General features: G+C 40.0%; 2 protein-coding genes and 1 long non-coding RNA gene across 3 annotated transcripts in view; 2 read left to right on the plus strand and 1 right to left on the minus strand.

Moving 5' to 3' along the window:
• mal2 (mal, T cell differentiation protein 2) overlaps positions 1–24,699 on the plus strand; it is a 321,233-nt gene that overhangs the window by 212,637 nt on the left and 83,897 nt on the right. The gene's annotated exons all lie outside the window — the stretch shown is intronic.
• The window catches only part of LOC141779389 (uncharacterized), a 45,236-nt gene that overhangs the window by 4,875 nt on the left and 15,662 nt on the right, over positions 1–24,699 (plus strand). Inside the window, exons 2-4 of the long non-coding RNA XR_012596277.1 lie at positions 14,345–14,520; positions 14,829–14,997; positions 24,569–24,697. This is a non-coding gene — a long non-coding RNA (uncharacterized LOC141779389). The remainder of the gene's footprint in view (positions 1–14,344; positions 14,521–14,828; positions 14,998–24,568; positions 24,698–24,699) is intronic.
• On the minus strand, positions 1,012–21,551 carry LOC141779386 (tumor necrosis factor receptor superfamily member 11B-like). Its single transcript, XM_074654192.1, has 6 exons — positions 21,370–21,551; positions 11,235–11,462; positions 10,060–10,204; positions 4,255–4,455; positions 2,415–2,639; positions 1,012–2,325 (listed from the first exon to the last, which is right to left on the minus strand). The coding sequence occupies exons 1-6, from the start codon at positions 21,415–21,417 to the stop codon at positions 1,952–1,954; spliced, it is 1,221 nt and encodes a 406-aa protein (XP_074510293.1). The 5' UTR covers positions 21,418–21,551; the 3' UTR covers positions 1,012–1,951.

The following is a 24,699-nucleotide window of genomic DNA, read 5'->3' on the forward strand; positions in this document are numbered from 1 at the left end:
AGGTTCCCACAAAATGTCTAAAATCCTTACTTCCTGTTTTAGGCCCCAGCCTGCTCTCAATCATCAACCACTCTCTCACATCCGGGTCTGTTCCTTACTTCTTTTAAAAACTGCCAGTGTTCAACCACTTCTTAAAAAACCCTCTCTCGACCCAGCTCAATTAGATAATAACAAACCAATCTCCAAACTATCATTTATATCAAAAAATTCTAGAGAAAATAGTTACGGACCAACTTCTGAAAGTGGCGGAGGGGCACAAAATATTCGATAAATTCCCATCAGGCTTTCGCCAAAAACAGCACAGAAACAGCGTTACTCAGAGTAACAAATGACATCCTTATGCATGCAGACAAAGGTGAACACTCCATACTCATTTTACTGTATTTAACTGCATCCTCTGATACCATCGATCATGCTATATTGCTTGATGGGTTGCAAAATTGGGTTGGCATATCTGGTACAGCTTTAAACTGGTTTCTTTCATACTTAACTAACAGATAGTTCCATGTTTGCATTAATAATCATGTCTCCTCATCAGCCCCTTTGCGGTGTGGAGTCCCTCAGGGGTCGGTTCTTGGACCGATCCTTTTCTCACTGTATATGCTTCCTCTGGGTCATTTGTTCAGTGTCATATCATCGTTATGCGGATGACACTCAGATCTATTTTTCAGCCAAAACCAATAACCTCAATCAACTGTCCTCCCTCCATGACTGCTTAGCAGCAACCAAAGACTGGATGTCTCGCAACTTTCTCCACTTAAACCCTGGTAAAACAGACATTATTTTTGTTTGATCTGTTTCTCATTGTTTCTGTGTTTCATATTCTAATTTGTCCTTGTTTTCATCATTGTTTGATGTTTCATTTGTATGTGAAGCACTTTGTAACGGTGTGTTTTAAAAGGTGCTATATAAATAAAGCTTTACTTACTTACTATCATCATGTACATTATAAAGAGCAGCTGTAAAACTCTTGCACTCATTAGTCAAATCCGGTCATATAAACAACACATATTTTTACAAACTGATTTTAATCAGATCATTTGACATTAGTGTTCACAAGTTACACGAGCTTAAAGAGGACCAGTCAGGCATATATACAATAAAGATCATACATTTAATAATATAAAAGTGATAAAACAAAATATAAAACAAATATCACTTCATGAACTTGCAGCATTTGGAATCCAGTATTTCTGATAAAGTAATAAAAATAAGCCTTTACATATTCAGAAAGTATTTTTTTTTAAATAGAAAACAATTGCACTCCTTTGTACATTCATAAAGCTGACAATTTTTTTTAAGAAATTCAGATGAGCTTTACTTGCCAGCAGTCCAGAACAAACCAACAAACAAAGGAAAACTGTAGAAAATACATGTATTTCATTATGAAACCAAATCCTTCCTCTCAATCAGCGAGAAAGCAATAATAATAAAAACACAACATCTGCCAGCCTTTCTTCCATAAAATAGTGTGCTATTTACATATTAAATAGTTTTTCATTTTTCACAGACTCCGGTCAAAAAGTTCCCAGGAAACCTTTTTTTATTTTTAGTTTCGGCCTGCCTGGAGTACACAGATGTGTGGTAGTTTTTCATTCTTTCTTTTAAGGATTATTAGATTCATCACTGCAGACAGATACTGTAGAATGAGGGTGAAGTTATTAGCATCCCATGTTACCTCATATAATCAAAACGTCCTTATTTTGGCAGAGGGCTTTGCTAGAAAATCAGAGAGGCAAAGAAGAATCGACCCCTCTTGCCCTTGTGTTACAGTTAGGCACTATATGCATAGCTTGATATCATTTGGTGATATCTTAAAGACCTGACATTATCATGTTACCCACGTCTGTTATTCTTTCACATACTGTTATCCCCCTGCTCACTAAGTGTTTGTGTGTTCTTTATGTGACAATGCATTAGTGTTTGTGTATGCTATAGATAGCACATATTCCTACTCATTTAACGGCTTATGAGCCTTAAAACACGACTCGTCGTGAAGCATACTAACAAACATCTTCTCGTACATCTTGATGCGGCTGATCTTCTTCAGGCCTTTCAGCAGATAGCGCGGCGCCCCCTGGCTTCGCAGCACCCTCAGACTGTGAGACAGACCTTTGGCTAGGTCCAGGTCATAGTTTGCCGTCTTCCAGAGGTGAAGAAGCTGCAGGATGTACTGCCTGGGCAGGCAAGTGGAGAACACGGCTTGGACATCCTCCTGCTGAACTTTGACCCCCGGCAGACTGTTGGTGACCTTCAGGAGGTCGTCTAGGGTCAGGTTTTTTAGGACGTTGCAGCGGGAGACTTTCCTCTCACAGTGGTTCACACCTGGAGGGACAGGGTGGGACCATTAATACACAAATCCAGGACTTGAATTGGCTAAAACAAAAAAAAGTGCAGACTTTTTTGTTTTCTACCTTGTATGATGCCGTACATCTTGTCCTGGTCTTTGTTCTGCTCCCTCCAAAGTCGCAGCAGCTGGAGGACCTGCTGCTGGGGAGAGCAGGCCTTCTTCAGCCTCTCCAGGCTCTTCCGGTCCACCCTCTGCCCGGGAAGACTCTCTAAGAGCCTCTCGAGGGGCACCGAGGACAGTCGCAGGGAGGAGAGAGACTGGAAGACCGCCTCCTCACACAGGGTCACATCTGGAATAAATTGTAAGAGAAAGAAGGACAAGGAGAGTAGGCTTAAAACACTTTTATTAATAACAGCACACCATAAAAAGCGTCATAGCAGTGGGCACATTATACAATTAGACCAAGTCAAGCAAAACGTATTGTTCGCAGAGGTTCATTCGTGGTGCACAGGTGATATGTAGAACAGATTCAGATGGTTTGGTCTCCGCAGAGTGCCTTCGGCCTATTACATGTCTGGATTTGTTTATACGTGTTTGTGCGTGTGTTCAGACTGTGATGCGTAATTCGACCACAACAGAAACAAGGATTTGCTCTCTTTTTGTTGACAGCACAGAACCACCACTGACATCAGTGTGACAAACTGAGCCCATCTGTGTAGCTCTGAACCAGAGCTGCATGTTGAACTGAAGCGAACAGAGGCGAGCTGCGCTGAAACGTGCTGCACTTTGCTGCTGAGTCACACGCTGCACGCTGCACCGCACACAAACACCTACACACTTATTTCTGCAAGGCAAGGGCTCCTGGGCCTACCTAATAGGGTAAATGTATTTTTTACAAAGGGCAGGGTTTTCATATTACGCATAAGATGATATGAAACTGTCGACGTAAAATATCAACTTTCATACATCTATGAAGCGGAAATGTGTGGAAATGTTTTCTGATTGCCTTGCAGAACATGAGGGACGCCAGTAAATTTTAAAAAAGCGTTTAGTAAAACCAACTTCGGTCTAGTATGGTTGAGTTTAATGTGAAGAGGATATTAGGCTTGTTTCTCTGATGTCTGGATAATTTAAGTGTGGCTTACTCTATAATTGACATTGACGTCGTGGTGGTTTTCTCCAAATCACGTAGAAACTTTGGGAATCCCAAATGCTTTCAATTTCCCTTTTTTTTTGGTTAAACTGTTCCAGGATCTGCAACAGACAATCTGCGGTTGTGTAGTCCGCAGGAAGGCAATTTGTGAATGAATGTTTGAGGAGCGCATCACCCTCCCTGATGGACAACAGCTTTGTGTGTTTCCTTCTAAGTGTGGTACACAGTATGCACGAGTGTGCCAGGGTCCGCACATCTGCATGTGTGTGTTCTTCAGTGACTGTGGTTTCTCAGGCTCGGGGAATTCGGTGTCACATTTAAGGCTTCTTTTCTTAAATTAATCGTCAACATCTGTCATAGTTAAAGTGTGAGTAACAAAGACTCACCAGCTCGTCTCTTGCTTGACTCAGTTTCCTCGGTTATAGTTTGAGGATGTGACAGCGAACGGCGTAATTGATCCATCATGGGCCTTTATGACAGTAGTGGCATAAACATCCCATTCAACCCTTCGCTTTGGCTTTGCTCTCTTGTGTTGGTTTTGAGACACGCAAGAATTTAGAAAAGAATGGAATCTGGACAACGAACCTGACCGAGGAAATCCCCTGCTTTCAGGAATGAAAATGACCACATGTCTGAAATAATTCAGCTATGGCTGATTTTAAGTTGTTGACAATTGAGGTTTGCTCAAAAACATTGTCACATGTGTGTGTGTGTGTGCGGTGTATACACTGTACAAACCATCCCTACTCTGCATTAGTCCTAAAATCTCCCATATTAGTGATTAAACTCTATTTCAGAGTGTATGTCTTACCAGTGTGGCACAAAGTGTGATGCTGAGAACACTTGTCCTGAGGGCCACAGAGGCTGTTTGAGGTGGACGTGCCCCATCTCAGTGTCTTCAAGCCCAAGTCGGAGCAGTTTCTGTGGGGCTGACACGCCTCGGTGGAGGACTCGCCGCTGGAGAAATGACCAGCGGGACAACGTTCACACGCGGTGTCACTGACCGGCGTACCTGGAGGAGAAACACACAGGATCATGTGTTGATTTTATCAATGAAAACATGATTTTTGACAGAATTTATACAGTTTAAGTTGAAGGGTCACATTTTAAACTGAGAAAACAACAGATTTGCAGATCTCAGCCATCTTCATTGTGTGAACATAACGTGTTGCATACAGTACACCGCGGTTGATCAAAGACATTAGAAGGACGTGATTCCACGAACTATGACCACAGCGACATGTGACAGCGGTGACAGATGACTGTGTGATTCTGGGAATGACTCACATCGGGCTTACTCATTACAACATGTCCTTTCGATGTCTTATTTTTTGAAAGGGAAATACGTAACCGCAAAAAAGTGATTGGTCAGCTGATTTAGCAGATTGACTGACAAAAATGGAAATGTATAAAAAATCTGTCAAAAATCCATTTATCAGCTTTTGATGGTGAAAAAAATAGTTAGTCTGATGATTTTAAAACATATTTTAATGGCTATGACTTCATAATGCATGTAGAGTATTTTTTAACAGATGATGTAACAACATTATTGACTAATAATATAAAAAATAAGTAGAATTAAATGACTATTTATTTTTTATTATTAGTTCGTGAGATTATTTCATCACTTAAAATGTTGCCATATGATGTAATAATGTAACTTTCTTTTATAGCATATAACATTTTTTTTTTTACCCATATACGGTTATTTCAAAAAGTTCTAACCACACCATGACGGCATTACAGTAAACCACAAGAACTTCTGGTATATGAGCTGCAGCACGCATGACGATCTGACGATATCTATAGTGGAACTAGTGTTGTAATCACATCCTCATTTTATTTCTATCTCTGAAGCGCAGACGTGAAAAGTGCGTGGGAGGAGGATGAGCAGTGCTTATATGAGATTTGACCTTTTGATTAGTTTCCCTCTTTCGTGGCACAGTTTCACTGTTTAGCATTAAAAACGTGAAACCACGTGAAACCACTGGCTGATATGCATACAGCAAAGTGCTTATGTTTCCTGCCCCACTGATGACAAAGCATGTACAGAATGGGAACGTCCCCGTCTAGCTGTGATATGGTTTCATTTGCTGGCATTAATCTTTTTTTTTCTCAGAATTTCCTCCGTTGATGCAGAATCAGCGTTTAGCACTTTACCATCATAAGATATTGCGTCATATAAAGCAGAGGTGCTAGCTTTACTGTCTACATAATATAGCCTATAGTCATTCAACTAAATTAGCTAGAAATGCATTTCTTTGTCTTTTGATATATTAAACTTAATAGGTTCTGGAAATTCAAGATTATTGTAAACTCAATGGTAAATGACTCGGCCATAGTTCTTAGTCTACTTTTATTTTTATTTTAATATTACTATCTCTTTTTAGTCTGACTTTGTTTTGTCTTTTTATGCTGTTGCCTCAGCCAGGTCTCCCTTGAAAACAGGTTTCAAATCTCAATTGGAGATTACCTTACCTGCTTCAATAAAGGTCCAATTCTAATGAAAATCTTTAGATTTCTTGGTCAAAACCAGCTATTTATTGACATCATCTGGATCTGTTTTTGACGAATTTAGTTTTATAGATATAATTGATTAACTAAGAAAATAATTGCCAGATTAATTGATTATGATATATAATTGTTAGTTGCAGCCCTAACATTGAGAAAAACGTGAAGTGTATTGTTTCATTCATTCATTTGTTGGTTATTTCTTGTACCGTATGTATTTACATGTATTAGGGCTGTCAAAGTTAACGCGTTAATAATGCTTTCATTTTTATTTTAGAATATTTGTTTTAATGCCACTAATTTCTTTAACGCATGAACGGAACTTTTAATTAACCTCTTAAAAATGCGACGGGCTGTCGCCGCTTGTTGCGAAGGAGGCTAAATAACGCTTCAAACGCTAAAACGCTAAATTTTGGCAAGGAAAAACTGGCAAGGCCATTTTCAAAGGGGTCCCTTGACCTCTGACCTCAAGATATGTGAATGAAAATGGGTTCTATGGGTACCCACGAGTCTCCCCTTTACTGACATGCCCGTTTTATGATAATCCCATGCAGTTTGGGGCAAGTCATAGTCAAGTCAGCACACTGACACACTGACAGCTGTTGTTGCCTGTTGGGCTGCAGTTTGCCATGTTATGATTTAAGCATATTTTCTATGCAAAATGAAGTACCTGTGAGGGTTTCTGGACAATATTTGTCTTTGTTTTGTGTTGTTAATTGATTTACTTTAATAAATATATACATACATTTGCATAAAGCAGCATATTTGCCCACTCCCAGGTTGATAAGAGTATGAAATACTTGACAAATCTCCTTTTAAAAGATACATTTTGAACAGATAAAAAAATTTGAGATTAATTTGCGATTAACTGTGGACAATTGTGCGATTAATCACGATTAAATATTTGAATCGATTGACAGCCCTAACATGTATGTATGCTCCGCTGTGTCTGTCCTAGTTGATACCGATAGAACCAGTTTCCAAACAAAACAGATAAACCAGCTAGAAAGACTTAAAATGTTGCGTTCAGAGAGAGAGGAGAAAGAATCCCAACTAGAAACAGACAAACCTGGAGATCAAGGGGAAAGGAATGGAGTCATAAAAGGCCTGTGTTGTTGGGAGACTGAACCATCAGTTTTCTAACATCCTGTGGTTTTAAAAGGTCTAAAACCACAACTCAAGGCATTACATAATAAGTCCTTCAGCTTCAGGGAGGGGAATCCCCTGAAATGCTGTCTCATGTCTGCAGAGCGTCATTAGACCCTCAGGTCCGATTGTGGATCCACGTAAGAGGAATTTAACGGAAAATGTCGTTAGAACGGTGTCAGCGCTACAGGGGTCAGATAATAACCAGATCCCATGGAAAACGTTGTTGTCTCATGACTCCTACGATGAAGTCATGAGAAGTGTAGTGCCAGTTTGTACTGCGGTTTCGGTAGAAATATCAGATTCTGTTCGCTGGAATGTTGAAATTCAGCATCAACCCCTTTTTAAGTTGCCCACAATCACTACTGACGCACCAAGGAGAGAATCTGCAGGGAGTATCAGATCAGATATCCATCATTATAATAACATCCTTGACTGCATCTGGCTTAATAATTAGCAAAGACTGCATTGGGTAAAAGGAATAACTGATGTTGAAGTTGACAGTAGAGAACCAGTGATTCCCGACTAACTTGCAACAAATGGTCGGTTTTAGATAAAGTTGTCTATGCAAAGACATGGATGGCTTTCTAGTCTGTCTAGTAAAATGGCTTTCATTCTTCAGAGAGAGAAAAGTGTTTCATATACAGCATGTGTGCATAGATTTGAGTACTGGAGTGACTCTTTCTAAGTCTTTGTTAGGACTAAAACAGCAGCAGTCTGAGCTTAAAAAAAAAGAAATCTTCCTTCAAAATGTCTGCAAGAGTTAATCCATTAGAGATACAAGTATAGTATTTTTGCACAATGACTATGTTAACCCAAATAGAGAGATCTTTATAGGCGATATATATCGGAGTCTGTGCCGGTCAAGCTGGAGTGAATTCAAAGAGGAAGCACAGCTTCAGGTAATGCAGGGGAAAGGTTATACCATTTGATCGAGACAAAACAAACAGTTGATCCGTGTCTTTAAAGTTTCCTCTTTAATTATGCTGTAAAATATGTATTATGTATGAAGAGGAACAAGAGATGAAGCACTTTGGAAAGGAAATGTCAAGTAATTCTCTGTTGCCAGTTTTATAACAGCTAACACTAACCACCCCCTATTATATTAACATCTGTCTCTCTTAAACAACCAGTCTGATACTCCTGCAACTTGACTTTTAGAGATGAGGTATGCCTTACCAAAAGATTTCTCAATTAGGATTGATTTGTTTAAGGTTGACGCTGTTGCAGAACAACAATTTAGTATCGTCTCTGGTGGAACCCACAATGTATGATTTACTATACCGGGGGTTGTGGTCCAGAGGTCATCATGGAATATAATGGATATTCATCACATGATAGACGTTGTACCTCAGTGGAATTAAATGAGGCTGTTTAACAATTACAAAATGCTGTATTGGTAAATAATGGAGTTCATGGAAATTATGAAGTAATCCTTTTAACAACATGAGGATGACTTTTTAAATTTCCATAAGCACTGTTTTCCCTCAGAAACAGTCAATCAGTCCAACCATCACACTTTCTTAATGATAATTTCAATTCAAGTTATTGCTACCAACTCTTCCAGTGTCTGACTACCAATATATATACCAAAAGATAAATACGTAGAAGAGGAACTGTGTCGAGACAATTGTTTGGTTAAGGGTGGTTAGGAAGAGTCGCTTGCTATAATGTTATTTGAAAGAACAGATTTACGACATGACGTTTATCAGTTATGCAACACTTAAAACTGTAAAAAAAAACTGAAGTTTCAGGCAACACTGCCCCAACTCAGAGCAGGTCAAGTGTGGAAGTGCAAGAAAGACATGCATAAATGTGTTTTATGATCTCACACACAACTAGAGCTGCAACAATTAATCGATTAGTTCTCAACTATTAAATGAATCACCAACTATTTTGATAATCAATAATTAGTTTTGTTAAGAAAAAAAAGTCTAAATTCTCTGATTCCAGCTTCTTAAATTTGAATATTTTCTGGTTTCTTTACTCCTCTATGACAGTAAACTGAATATCTTTGAGTTGTGGACAAAACAAGACATTTGAGGACGTTCTGACATTTTAATGACCACACAACTAATCGATTAATCAAGAAAATAATCGAAAGATTAATCGACAATGAAAATAATTGTTAGTTGCAGACAACCACTGTTCATACTGTAATAGAACACCCATTGCCTCTGTTTGGTATGTGTACACATACAACATTTGTCTGCTAGAAATACACAAGAACAAGGAGGATATCACAGACCAAAATATAAATCAGACTGCTGGCCATGATATATTTCTGTTCTTCTATATGTTTAACTATTAAAGATCTACAGTATGTAGGCTCAAACCAAAATCTGTGTCCGTGTGTTAAAGACAGACAGAGAGAGAAAGAGAGCGGTTCTCAGAAAGATTCAGTCAGTTTATAAAAAAAGTTAGTTCTGTGAAAAAAGACATCTGGAACAAATCTGATTCACAGAATCCGACAAAGACGGATTCTGAGAGAGAGAGAGAGGGAAGAGTTTATAAAGTGATATAAGGGAGAGGACATCTTAATGTGAAAATGCTGATCTGTAACTGATGTGTGTCTCTGCTTTGGTAACATGGCAGTTCCTTCATGACGTGCCAGTGCTGAATTGAACTGATTTGACATAAAGTAAAGCATGAGATGAGAAGATTAAAGGAAAGACTGTGTAACAATGTGCACACATAAAACACCCATGTACACTCATATCCCATAAACACACACACACACTTCTTAGGTTAAAGTGATAACATTGAGGACTTTTATTCATTGAACTCAGCCAGTGCTTCCTCCCAGGCTGTGTGAATTCCTGAATTCCTCACGTGTTGACCAGATAGGCAGGAAACCCACAAAATAACTGATTGTCTTCTTTATCAAATATATTCTGTAAAACAAAAGCAATCTGCCACTACAACTACATAATAATAATAATGTTAATATGAGTCTTACCTAATGCTGTGACTCCGTAGCCAGGTGGACAGGTACTGTGTGTGATGCAGAACTCCACTACTAGGTGAAAACCTGGGGCACACTCGCACAGTTGGTCGTGGGTGCTGTTACACTTTTGCTTCACTAGTTGTCTCTCTTTGCACACCTAAACACAACAGACCACGGTCACACACCAATTGAAATGCTGCTGCTGCATGCACATAGTAACAAACAGTAAAGGCTGATTTACATGCACATATAAGAACAATGTTATGCTGCTGCTTCACAAGCTGTCATTAACATACAGTATCTTGAAAAATGATATAAATGGCATACTAAAACAGGGACATAAAAACACCCTGTTAACAACACATATTACATCATTTATGGAAATTGGCGAAGAGGAAAACATCTAAACTGCGGGGGAAGATCAGTCTACCACAATGAGCACATTCAAACTTTCATTTTTAGTTAAAACAACTAAAGTGGTTTAAAAAAATGACGGATGCTTTGCCAAAATGTAAACAAACCGTATATTCAAGCATCTAAGGAAAAAGCATAGGGACAACCACAGAAGAGTAGATAAAAACCATTAAAGGGGTACTGAACTTTAGAATTCCTGACTGTGATGTGAGTTCAGATTCGGTTGATTCACTTACTGTAAGTGTGAGTAGACACACAAAGGAGATACTGTACTACAAAACTGGTGTTTCTCATGGAAACTACTGTCAGTCACACTCTTTAAAGATGCTCATTTTAATGTGCATACTTGAAAATGAGCATAAAAAAGCCCAGTCTGCTCTGATTGGTCAACTGGCCCACTCTGTTGTGATTGGTCAACCGAACCAAACTCTTTGGACTCTGCTCCAGCTCCGCTCTAACTAGCTTTATTTGAGGGCGTACCAAATTACCCGCTAGGCAGGCATTATACAAATGTGTTACTTGGTGACATCACCACATTACGCATGAAAAAGACAGGACTTCAAGCAAGGCGTTTCATACAGTTCAGGAGCAGTGGTTCTGTGGGTGAGAGTAACTCCCTTTGGCGTGGACTTTGTAACTTTGCAGACCTTTTACATGCACAAAAAACTATATCACACTAAAGGAAAGAGAGAAAGCACAAAAGCATAATAGGTCCCCTTTAAGGAAAACGCAGCTTAGGTATTAAGAGGGAATCCTTTTGGCCTCGTACATACCGAGGTGCAGTATTGGCACGTGTCCCCCCAGTGCCAATTCTCAGCAAAATGCCTCTCAGGACAGGCCTGGCACTCCGTGGGCGTGTCGGCGGTGCAGTGTCGTTTCACGGCTGTGCCAGGAGGGCACTGGTCGCACATCAGGAGGTCAGACGTCACAGGGTCGAGGTACTGGTACTTTGGCGGTACGTCCTGCTGCTGGAAGGCCCAGGAAAGAGAAGCTGTGAAGAGCTGCGAGAGAAAAGAAAGTGGGTTTAGTTCCGAGTCGACACAGCAGTGACAAAGTCTCTAATGAAACCCATCTCGTGCACAGCTCCTCTTTGGCTAAAGGTTCAAATATTTTTATATTTTGGAGCGCTTGCCAACCCAAAGCTTCCAGTAAGAAAGAGTTGAAAGAGGGGTCAGAGCTGTAAAGCTGAAGCTCCTGGTGGACACGCAGTCCTAAAGTGATTTCCTCTGCTTTATAGAGAGCCGTTCAGGGAGTTAGAGGAGTTTCAGCAGTTTCATGGATATGGATTACTGCACAGGGGCAACATTTTAAACCGCACATTCTTAATATTAGTGTGTTTGCAGGAGGCAATATCGCCCCTTTGTGTTCATCATATTTATTTAATTGCATTTTGGCATTATTCTCAAAATCTTAATGGTTTTCCAAAGCTTTTAAATGAACTCAGATGTTTCAGTCATGCCAGTATTCTGCACATATTAAATTAAGATAGAGTGTACGACAGGATTATAGAGGATAATTGTGCAGCCCTGTGTTCTCTGACCTCACCAGCAGTCTCCTACCCCTGTCAGCAGCTCTGTCAGACGGGCCGCTTTGTAGCTGAAAAGCATCTGACGTGATTCAATGCTGATCTACAGCAGTTTAATACCGCCCTGGAGCAATAGCACACCACACCCATACATCTTCCCCCCTATCCATGCAGACACACTGTAAACTGGGTGGCTGTAAGCGAGGTGGCCTCTGAGACGGACATATGTAGCTATTGCCTCAAAAACAAGCCCATGTATCATCGCTTGAGCAGGAACTGAAAAGCTTTGGCCTAAAAATCCAAGATATCGCTCTGTGAGCATGTCTGACATGCAGCCATGCAGCTGGTGGAGGCCACATGCGGACCAGATGTCACACATCTGGCTCCTTCCACCCCGAAGTCCCTCGGCCATTGGCTCTGTGGACTTTCCCGTTGGCGCGGGATACATCCTCGCTGCTTGGACAAACTAACAATAGGCCGTCCTGGCATTTTCTGTGAGTTTGTTTGTATGTGGTTTTCTGCTCTCCACCATGTTTGCATCTTCAAAAATGAATGAATTCATACAAACAAACAACTGCAAAACATTCATGCATGTGCGTGCAGGACACATGTGTGTGTTGCTGCATGTGTGTGTGTGTGTGTGTTTGTCGGCGTTCATGTCCAATTATCGTCTTGCTCAGTGTTGGTCTGTGTGCTCTGCGGTCTCCTCTGGCTGCTGTTCATAAAGAGAACTGTTGGAGGTTACTGGGCTTTCCCCATTCACCACCAGAATACAAAACACTCACCCACTCTGTTCTACAGTTTACCCGCTGCACACCATTGATCTCCTTCCTGCGTGTGTGTATTCGTACTTATCCCATTTTGCCTTAAAGCTTGCAACCGCAAAATACAATATTCTTTGTATACATGTGTGTGTGAAACAAAACAAAAACCAGAGAAACAGATTGGTATTTTCAGTGTACACATGTATATCTCTCATTCACTGTTATATTACAAAATATTTGGCTACAGAAGTCTTTTCATCAGAAATCTACATATGTTCGTGTGTGGGTGTGTGTTTGTGGAAGAGACAGTGTGTAGTACAGCTGTGCCATATGTTACTGAACACACTGCTTTGATCTGCATGTATATGTGGAACTGTATTTGTGTTTTCACTCAATCATTTATTACACTGTACTCATTTTTAAGGAGTTATCAACCTGAAATTATGCACTACACAGAAAAGAAAAAAAAATCTTTCTGTTTCCTTTTGGAGGTCATTGAGAAAGATAGTAAAAATAGATGAATGGATTTTACACACCATAATAGAAAGCTAAGCTTCAAACAGCCTGGCCAGCGCAGCGGTTTTCCCGGCAAAACCTATCGACCTCTGAGCACAACATTTGGTGGAAGGCTTTCATCCGCGGCGACTCGCTGCGCAGTACCATGGCTGCATCTGTTTGTTTGTAGCATGGGTGGCCCCGGCGGGAATCAAACCCATAATCACGGTCTTGCTCTTCAAGTTAAGGAGTGCGTATACACACTATTAAGCCGTGAGACCACATCCAATCAATTCAGAAACATCAGGAGGGTGGAGTGTACCGAGGGACTGATGGAGGGTCACCTGGGTTTTTTGCAAAATCTAGGTACGGTTACACGCCGCTTCGACTTTAATCTGTGTTTTGAGTCGGGATGAGTTTACTGGCAGGACTTGAATCTTCAGTCATGAGAGCCAATGAGCCTGAGCACATGTGGAAGTGCTCAGGTTCGTATTGTTACAGTAGTTTGGCTGGACTCCAGCTACAATATACTGTAGAGTAAGAGTAATGTCCGGTAGGTTAAATAAAATGACAGCACATGCATGCTCAGAGATGTTGCTTTACGATATCACATCTTTATGGTCGGATCTAAAATTCCTTTTGAAACAAACACATAGTGGTTCAATATTTTTATGCACCCTCCCTCACACATTGTACCTCATATGTCCAGCGTAATGTCTTTGCTGCCTGTTATTCAGTCTTTTATCCTTTCCAATTTAAACCTGTGCAAGAAATCAAAACCTTTTATATTCAAATCAATTCCAGCCACATCTTAAAACCGAGACTCTGACACACAAATTCATGTTTTAGATGGAAAAACCTGCGCAATGTTCAACGATGTTAAGTCAAACTGTTTTTTCTAGTTATGACACTCTTCAGGCAGAACCACACTTTTTTTTTCCAAACCAGCCTGTACAGTAGCATTCTGCTACTGAGGAAAAGCAAAACTGTCAACTTTTTTAAGAATTAACGTATTGGGAAGATGTCCTGTGGTGTGTGTGAATCCGTCTATCAGCAGCTAAAAGAGATATTGAACTTTTCACCCTCCTTGTCGCCTCAGAAGCTGCCATCTGACGACATCACGGACGACCGCTGGAAACCCAAATTACACAGCAGTTCGGGGCCACTGACAGCCATAATTATACCGTTACCATCATCAGAGCGAAGCTCAGCGAGAGGCATATCCTACATGGAGCTCCGCCAGCTGAGGAGGAAAGGATGGATGAAGGTATGAAGGTAATGATAATGTTTTATCTTCCCTAAGCATGATGCCCTTGAGCAAGGCAGGGCAGCTGCAACGTAAATGTAACTGATGAGAGGTGAAAAAGCTGGCTCACTAAGTCGCCTTTCTCTGGATAAATAATGGTTAAAATAAATACACTATATATTTATACTGGTTAAATCGGCTTCATCTGATGCAGTTTGCTTCTGTCATCTATTCCAGTAAATCCCATTTGAAGTGAGTTGAGAGAAAACCTTGTGTTTACACAGAGCAAAGATGATCTTTACCAGTCCTTTAACAGAGAACATGTGCTTTTTAACAGATGTTATCCTCTTGAATGAAAGTGTGGTGATACACAAGGTCATCATGGATCGAGGAGATGGACCGCTTTTCTCACAACAGGCAACACAAGAGAGAGAGAGAGAGAGAGAGAGAGAGAGAGAGAGAGAGAAAAATCCAGTCCAATGTTATTGGAGGCGATATGATGTTTGGTGAGTAAAGTTACAGTTATTCACATTGTGTTTATCTCTGACATTCAATGACGTAGTTTCTGAAATAATGCCGGTCCTTCGGCTAGATGGGGTTTGTGAGACTTTTGAGGGTTTTTGTTTTTCTATAACCTGTCTGTTGTCAAACTGATAATGATGACAGAGTGCTTTGGTGAAAAAGGCTGAAGTGCACTTTGAGCGCTGCACGACAGATGGCCTGTAGCGGCATAACTGCAGAGTTCAGACACCTGACAGAAATAGCCTTTAAAATACTTTCCATATGAGCAACATCTAATAATGGGCTTATTGATCTTACACACATGGGTAAAAACGATTTGAATAAATTAATACATATTAATTGGAGCTGAAATAGTCTTCATCAGAAGCATTGCACTGATGTAAATGTTGAGCAAAGAAGAGCAAGTCAGACAGCTTGATTATGCACAGTAATAATAACAGATTGGTTGAGGGAGACATTTGTTTTGATATCATACAAAAGGTAAAATATAATAAAAAAATGTTTAGGAATTCGGGCAAATAAGAGCATCTGTGAGCATCTTCAGTGAATCACAATTACATTTTGAAAATGACAAGCAATGAAAAGCCTGCCCTCCTTTGTGTTGTTAGTGGAAATATGCAAATGCTTCCAGAACAAATTAGCTGCACTAGGCTTAGAGTTACAATGCATGGGGAGCGCGCTGATATGCAAAGAAAGAGGAGAATGAGAGTTCGGGTAGCCTGAGGTCAGTTTTAAATTCATGGCATGAGGAGAAGAGCCGTGGCACAAAGGGACCAAACCACACCACACCAGCTTATCCAGCAGGCACATGGCTTCAGTTAACTGTAGAACGCAGGTGGTCTGAGGGGGGATTCCAGCTCGGTGTGTGTGTGTGTGTGTGTGTGTGTGTGTGCGTGCGTGCGCGTGCGTGCGTGCGTGCGTGTGTGTGTGTGTGTGTGTGTGTGTGTGTGTGTGTGTGTGTGTGTGTGTGTGTGTGTGAGTGTGTGTATGGACTTTTTTTACTCGTACAGACACAGAGAGCATCACAGGACGTCTATCATCACAGTTATTCATAATCTTTGATGAAATTCAACATTGATGATTTCAATAAATCACGCAATGGTCACTTCATATACTCGTCCAATCATCTCAAACAAAAAGCGCTTCTAATTTTGAATTTGCTGCAAATAAAAAATATTGTGATTAAAAAATGAGTTACTTATGTGTGAGCACATGTTTAACATATGCAATTCTGCCAGGAATTTAATACTGTTTGTTCAATGACTTAAACCCAGTCAGTCAGCTGTTGTACTGTAAACCACTTATAATGTACATGACATGTTGATTAGAGCAGAAGCAATTATTTAATGAATCAATAAGCAAATAGAGAATTAATAAGCCAAGAATTCATTGGTTCCAGAAAAATATTTTCTGACCTTTTATAAACCAAACTCTTGATTGATTAATCAAAAAAAAATTATCCGCAGATTAATCAATAATGAAAATAATCATTAACTGCAGCCCTAATGTCGATCGCTTTAGGCAAGATTTTTTTGTTGTCTTCTATTAGTCCAGGATTTCAGACTAATGATGACAAATCGTCCAGTATCACATACTGGATGTGCAGCCAGTGGTGGAATGTAACTAAGTACTCTCCTAATTAAGTACTGTACTGTATATTTTCTGCTACTTTATACTACTACCCCTCTACATGTCAGAGAAAAATTTTGTACTTTATACTCCACTGCATTTCATATTTACTAGTTACTTTACAGATGAAGATTTTACATTAAAAAACATATATGATAAGCTTATAAAATATGATGCATTGCTAAAGATGAAACCAGTGATGCTCAACATTTTTGGCTTGTGACCTCTTACAAAAAAACAGTGTCTGGTTGGGGCTTCTGGTCACTGTTCAGATCTCTATGAGTTATTAGCAGTTCCACCAAAGCGTGACAGATTTTCCCTTTTAAACCCTTTTTAATTCACAAAAAAAGCTTCAGAGAAAAAGGATTAGAATAAAACAAAGTAAAATGTGTGTAGCAGAAGAGAATACGATAATTTCATGACCTCCCAAATTAATATTATATTGTCTAGGAGGGGGAGCCACTGGACTAAACCTCCTTCTACTGTGTGAAAAGCTCAGACTCAACTCATTTAATAAAAAATAAAATGGTACTTACACATTAATGCATCAGTATCAACAATCTAAAAATGTCATATGTAAGGGGTAATGTCATTGTTGAAATAAACCCTGACAGAACAATGACCCGCTAGCTGTACATTATCCCGCTTATTAGATCTGAACTGCATCCATAGCAACGGTCTGTTATACATAGCAACGGTCTGTTATACATAGCAACAGTCTGCTATAAAGAAATAACACACCGTAGAACGCCGTGATTGACCAATCAGAATCGAGTACTCAACAAAGCCGGGTAATAAATAATAATATATCATGTCATATTGCTGCATAACGAGTACTTTACTTTTAATATCAAGTACATTTTGCTGATAATATACTTCTGTACTTTTACTAAAGTATGATTTTTACTTGGAACGAAGTATTTTTAAGCAAAATAAATCAAACTCTCCTCATGTTGTAACATATTATCTTCTGGTGTCAGATAAACTTTCACTGCAGAAATTTGCATTAGATCAGTCTTGCTGTTTTTAATATGACTCATACAGTTGTAAGATAAAACAGAGATGGAGACCAGTGTGTGATCGTGACAGCTGTATCTCTTTTGCCTACTCTCCTACACATACACACACTTCTGCTATCAGTTGATGGAAAAGGGGAAGTTGCATGTAGGTGTGCGGAAGCAACTTCCAGAGGTAATCGTTGCTTTCTGAATAAACGTTTGAGCTTGTTTGTTTAAAACATGTTGATCCTGTACCTCACACACCCTCTGTATGTCTCCCTCCCCCCCTCTGTCACGCTCACTTCCTCACCCTCACCCACTCGAGTCTGTTTGGCCAAGTGACCTCTCTGCAGCTTCTCCTGTCTGTGTGTGTGTGCCTGCAGCGAGGTTTAGGGAAGTTGGTGCGGCTAATGCCAACGGCCACAACAGAGAGTGAAGGAGAGGAGGCGTAAAGATAAAGATAGATAATCACAGAGGGAGATAATGGCTGGATTACTGGGATGAATGGATGGTTGACATGCAAGCAAGATAGCTGTCTTGTTGACTACCTGCTGACCAGACAGACATTCTTGTGCTCCGCTGAACCTCACTTCTCCACTTCTGTTTACTAGGGCTCTGTATATTAGCAAAAATCTGGCAATACGATACGTATCATGATACAGGGGTTACGATTGAATATATTGCGATACTCTAAGCAAGGCGATATATTGCAATTTTTAAAAATTTATTTTAGGAAAACTGTCAAAGTATAAAGAACACACCACCATATATGCATAAAATCTGAGTAAAAAAAGTTTACTTTTTTATGCCATCAGAACATTTTGATCTGCATATGTATTTATCACAGTCCCTGTAACATACAACATCACAGCACTATAAAGAGGGCACATACACTGAGAGGGTGCATATCTCTTTGCAAATTAAATAAAGTATTGACTGAGTTAATCTTTGCATGTAAACTACTATTTTTGGGGAATCAATACAGTATCACAAAACATAATATCGCGATACTCTATATTTACGATATTTTCTTACACCCATACTGTTTACATTTTGAAAACATGTGTGCACACAAAAACAAAAAAGACTGTAACATAATGTTGTACAATTATTTCCATGTCTGTTCCACTGACATCATCGCGAGCAAGGACCCAAACAAAAAGCGTGTGTTTTCAGCAGACAGAACGCAACCACATGAGTCAGAAGAATGCAGGGGAACAGGAAGAGCCCACAGGTGCAGGAGGTGCGTTTATTGCCGGACACTCTGAGCCAAAACAATGTTTTGAACACAAAATTGCAGAGTGTCCCTTTAACGTAGAATTAGTAACAGACAGAGTGAGTGGCTGGCTTTCGGGGGATCCGGAGGGGTGCAGATTGACTTATTGGCTAGATGCTGACAGTTGAGACTGACTGAGCGTGTTGGGCGTGTGACTCATTAGTTGGCTAAATAGATGCTTGTGTGGCTGGCCAAATGACTGACTGACTAACTAACTGAATGATGGATAAACACAAAAACAGTACGTCAGAAACTGTGGGAACAAGAAATTTGCCTATTTTAGGTAAATTGTGGAGTGCAGACTGAGCTGCGGTAGAGGAAACACTGGTGATGATATCACATTAAATGGTGGCAGAAAGTTTGCATGCACACACTCAATCATTTGTACTCTTGTACAGTACTTTACACACAAAGAAGTGACACATCTTACAACAAAACTGACTTACATATCTCCCTCTTTCTCACGCACACACAGACAAACACACTCACACAACACGAGGACACATAGTAGGTCCAGTGTTCTGTAGCGACAGCGTCTGATCTGTTTCTGCCCAGATAAGCATCTTTACATGAACATATGCAAAACCTGCAAAGGCCCTGCCGCAGCACAGCATGCAAAACACACCAAAGAAAATAACTGCTCCCACCCTGGAGGCCTGCGTTTGACAGCGTTGTCGAACAAATTGGTGTGATGTCAAGCTCACAGTAAACACCATCTGCTGGCAACACGCTATACGCCTCTAATACGAGAGATTAAGTTTCATTCATATCAAACGTGCCACAGAAAAAGCAACGAAATGTGACCTAAAGTAAACTATCAGTCGTTGATGGAAAGCGGAGATCTTGTTTGTAGGCTCATTTTGTGGGTTGTGAGTAGTCAAAGCATGTGAATAAAAAGGTGGGCAAAACATGAGCTCTGTTAATCATCAAAAGCAAACAACCTCCAACGCAAACATAGTTCAATTCTATTTGCAAAAACGGAATAATTAACTTTTATTAATCTTAAAAATGATCTCATCACCATACATTCCTTTCTGTAATGTCTACTATACTACAGGAGCTGGACATATTACACAAACAGCTTACAATATAATATAATTCACTAAAAAACAACCTCAGAGGTCACCAGACATCTCTCTACACAGTCTCAACAAAACTATAAATATTACCTGTACAAGCTGATATTGCAAGGCTGCTATGTGGGACAGACATTTTCAGCTGTACATCATAAATATGTCAGCCTTAACAAACTGGGTTCAGGTGTCTACTTTCCCTCAAATCTCTGCTGATATCTCACAGCAGAAAGTCTGGACAGAGATCCCTTTACCTAATGAAAATATCATGCAAATATACAAATATTTGAGCCTAATAGAGTGGATGAATTTTTTACCTAATGAGCATTTAAATGTGTCTCACACATACAGTACATGCCATTTTGAATATGACTATAAGTAAAACAGGTACTGTGTAATAAGGTCTGCATATAAATAACACATGGCATCATGCCACAAACCTAGAGAGGATCGTGTCTGTTCCCAAAAGCAGTGATGCTGTAAACAAGATCATTATCAGTAGCTACCAAAATGCCAAATCTAGACATAGTGAGTTAGTGATTATTGGCCCTCATGATGTGTTAAAGGTCCCATATTGTAAAAAGTGAGATTTTCAGGTCTTTTATATTATAAAGCAGGTTAAAGTGCTATATAAATACTGTTAAACTATCTAAACGCTCAATATACGGAGAAATACACACAGCCCGTATTTACAAATTGTATGTTTGAAACAAGCCGTCAGGATTTCTGTCCATTTGTGATGTCACAAATATACAATATTTAGACCATTACACGTTACACATTATACGTTTTAAACGTAAACATTCTAAATGTGTCCTAGTTTATTTCCGGTTGCAGTGTATGTGAATGACATCAGCTGACAGGATGTAAACATGGACCCAAACTGTTGCCTTGCAACGCAATTCCGTTGCAATTCCTTTGAAATGCACTAAAACGGAGCGTTTCAGACAGAGGGTGAATACAGGTATATTCAGGCTGACAGTATGAGGAAAATAAAGTTTTTTTTAACATTACAGCATGTAAACATGTTCTAGTAGAAACACAAAATACAAGTATGAACCTGAAAATGAGCACGATATGGGACCTTTAAACATCATCACACTATACCTGCTGTACGGAGGTAACATCACACGAGTTTAGTAGCGAATATCTTGCTTTTTAAGGGAATATATCTGGACTAAAGGCGAGTGCTCATACCCAACTGATTACTACCTGAAACTGCGTAATAGCGCATAATAATCCATGTCTCGCCAAACAAAAAAAGTCATTCCTTGAGTAAAGAAGCGTCCCTTTGCTCAAGCAGATCAGATCGGTTCAGCGGACCGAGGAAGAGGAGGAGGAGGAGGAGGAGGAGAGATGCAGAAAGTCTTGTTTACTCACCACTATCAGTTTCATGGCCGGGTTGGATCTCGCTATCCGAGCGCTCATCTCCGCTGCGTAAAAGTGAACTGCGGTGTGATGGGGTCTCCATCACAGATCTGTACTTATACAGTAGGCTACACAGAGAGAGAGGGAGTAGAGAGAGAGAGAGAGGGAGTAGATGTGCCCACCCACCTCGTTATCCAGCAGCACAGCCCTCTCTCTGTCTCTCTCTTTGTGTTTCTCTCTCTCTCTCTCTGTCTCTCTCACTCTGTCTCTCCACTCAGTCCTAAAAATAAGTTGTTGCATCCTCACGAGTTTGCGTTGCGATTACGCAGAGAAATGAATGGTGTAGGCGACCACAAAAGGAAACATCCAGCATCCAGTGGTCATCAGATCATGTGGATTCATTTGGGAATTCAGAATCAGATCTTTTTATAGCCTAAGCAATGCAAATATTCCATAAAAAATAAAAAACCCTAATAAATATGGCAAATTATAGTGGAACATTGTAGGGTAGCAAAATATGACACATAGTTGCCCAGGAAATAAAACACCTATGACTAGTATGAGTTCAGTACAAATTACAGACATATCTTTCATTGGTGGGGATGTGAGTATTCCTTATGTAGATAGAAGAAGAAAAAAAGCCAATCATTTATCTGCTTGACATTTTCGTAAATATAACGTAAACATAATTTAAGACTAATAGTTATATATACTTAACTTTTTCAAGGCAATCGGTTTCCTAGATTCTTTTAAGTAAGATCAACTTGTCAGATTTTCAATGATACAGCGATGAGGTAAAACTCCAAAGCAACTATTACCATATGCCTATAATACATATTTCTACAGTGTGAAGAAGTGTTTGACAACCCGTCTGTAACACACCCAATGTGTCAAAGTACAAAAAAAGTAGCTTTAATCAGTGTGAATTAAGAAATATTTTCCAGGATAAATGTTTTGAGTTGATTGACAGCTGTTTATTTGGACCAGACAGAATCATTTAGTAAGGCGGGTTATGCTTATTTGAACATCCGCTGGTGGAACTTGGAGATGTTATCTCAGTGAGGCTGGACAACACTGGACATGTGCTGAGAAGAACTGTTTGAGAAACTCGAGCCACAAGAATCAAAATCCGAGCTTCTGTTACTCTGAGTTTATTTAGTCGTATTGAACTCTGCTGCAAACATGTTGGAGCATCCATAACGTGTGGACTCCAGATCATTTTTAACAATATTTCACCGAGAAATCTACTACTAGTGTCCCACAATTAATTTCACTTTTCTTAGCCCTTTATTTATTCAGGGAAGTTTCACTGAGAGCCAGCTAGAACACCCTGATCACACTTAACACATTTTCACACATTCACACCTGAGAGCTGCCCCTTCTCCTGTCGCCCCGGGTAATAAACCAGCAACCTTTCGGTCTCTAACCTTTAGGCCACCACTGCTGTATTGTACGGTGGACTTGTGTAATAAAATTCAATTTGATTGGAGCCCCTGATACTGAGCACTCTTCCTATGAATATTTCTGTGTCCTAAACCAGCTAGGCTGAATAGTGCTTTCTACATAACACATTTTATTACTTTTAATATAATGTGTATATGGCTGAATAAACTGTATGGAAAACATATATTCTTTGTTATAGATCTAGAAGGGATTTCTTTTACAAAATAACCTTAACCTGCTTTCAGTGAATAAAGAAAAGAAAGGTTCTTGTAATTTGAAAAAAAAATTGAAGCTGCTCTATACAACATCCAGAGCATTAATAAAGCAGCAAAAAACTATTTGATATGTAAAGATATAGTGGAGTAATGTCTACCTGAGCAGAGAATGAAGTCACTCTCCCTCTGTGTGTGATGTAATTTGAGCTTCCCCTTGCTTAGTTGACATAGCCGGGCCGACTGCGTGTGCTTTTAGTGCATGTGAGCGTGCCCCACTGGCTAGCTCACGACCTCTACACTGCACTGCGGCAGTTACGCTGTTGCGGAAGCGTAGCACCTACCCTTCGGTTCCCCCCAACACTGTCAGCACTGTTGCTGTTGTTTGCACCATTAGCTGCAAGCTGCAGGCTCAGCCGTCGCCATGTTGAGAGCCGTGTGGAGGCAATAGAAATGCTCACAATGTCTCATTTAGCACCTTTAACTCAAGGTCCACTTACTAGCTTTATATTTTCTCCCAAATATATACTGTATATAGTGTCTAATCAACACGTTCTCATTCCCAACTCGTCAAATACCGCCGCTTGATCAGTGTCCCTTGGCATCGGAGACCAACATATGGGATACCCCTCTTGCGTCACTTTTGGATGGACCGGGGATGGTGTGTCAAAATACGCTTGTTACATGCATAGTGTCCTTTCGAAATAAGCTTCTGTTTTCATAGGAAGTTAGGTTTAGGCAACACAATCACATAGTCAGGGTTAGGAATTGTTGTGGTTGACGTTAACTTCACTGACTAACGACTAACGTGACTAATAACTCATTGGACTCATGGGACTGACGATACCGATGTGTCATGTGACTAAAGACTGATGTCACAAAATAAGTCAGTGTTACTTTTAGTTTCACACGGGACACGAACATCGGCCTCCTGGTTGAAAGTCTTGTGTTTGTTTCCAGCTCTGGAAAAAGGTAGTAAGTGGACCTTGAGGTCAAGAATTTCAGTCATTTTCCCAATTTCCAGTGAAGTCAGTTTCTCAGATATCCAAGGTGATAAAAAATTCAATCAAAAGAACATTTTCCATTTTCTGAAAGAAAACTAACACACACACACACGCACGCACGCACACGCACACGCACGCACGCACACACACACACACACACACACACACACACACACACACACACACACACACACACACACACACACATTTATAGGCCTGCTGATAGTCCAATAGGCCAATTCAGTGATATTCACCAGTGACATTTCAGGTTTGAAACTTGGTCAAATGTTGGTCTCCTTTCTCTCCAGTCGTCTGTTTAATATCTTAAATAATATGTTCCAAAAAACATTTAAAAGTTATTCTACTGTAGTACAATACAAGGTTTCAACCAAAGAGAAAACATTGAGGCTAAAGTGCATAAAGGGTACCAGACAGCTCACGTAGTAACAAAAGGGCACTCCCACACTGTGATCTCAACATATGACGCTGATACAAGACCTCTGATGTCAAAGGTCCTAAAACAAATCTGCTTTTCCATTTGTCTTTCTGCAGCCGCTCGCCGTCCGCCTCCCCATGCAGAGGCATGACAAAATGTCACAGGCGGCTGACGTGGAAGCACAAGGTCTCGACGTAATCAGAGAAAAGACACGCTCACCCCACCTACGAGTCTTCCCGAGGCATGT

Source organism: Sebastes fasciatus, chromosome 12, assembly GCF_043250625.1.
Source record: "Sebastes fasciatus isolate fSebFas1 chromosome 12, fSebFas1.pri, whole genome shotgun sequence".
Classification (NCBI taxonomy): Eukaryota; Metazoa; Chordata; class Actinopteri; order Perciformes; family Sebastidae; genus Sebastes; species Sebastes fasciatus.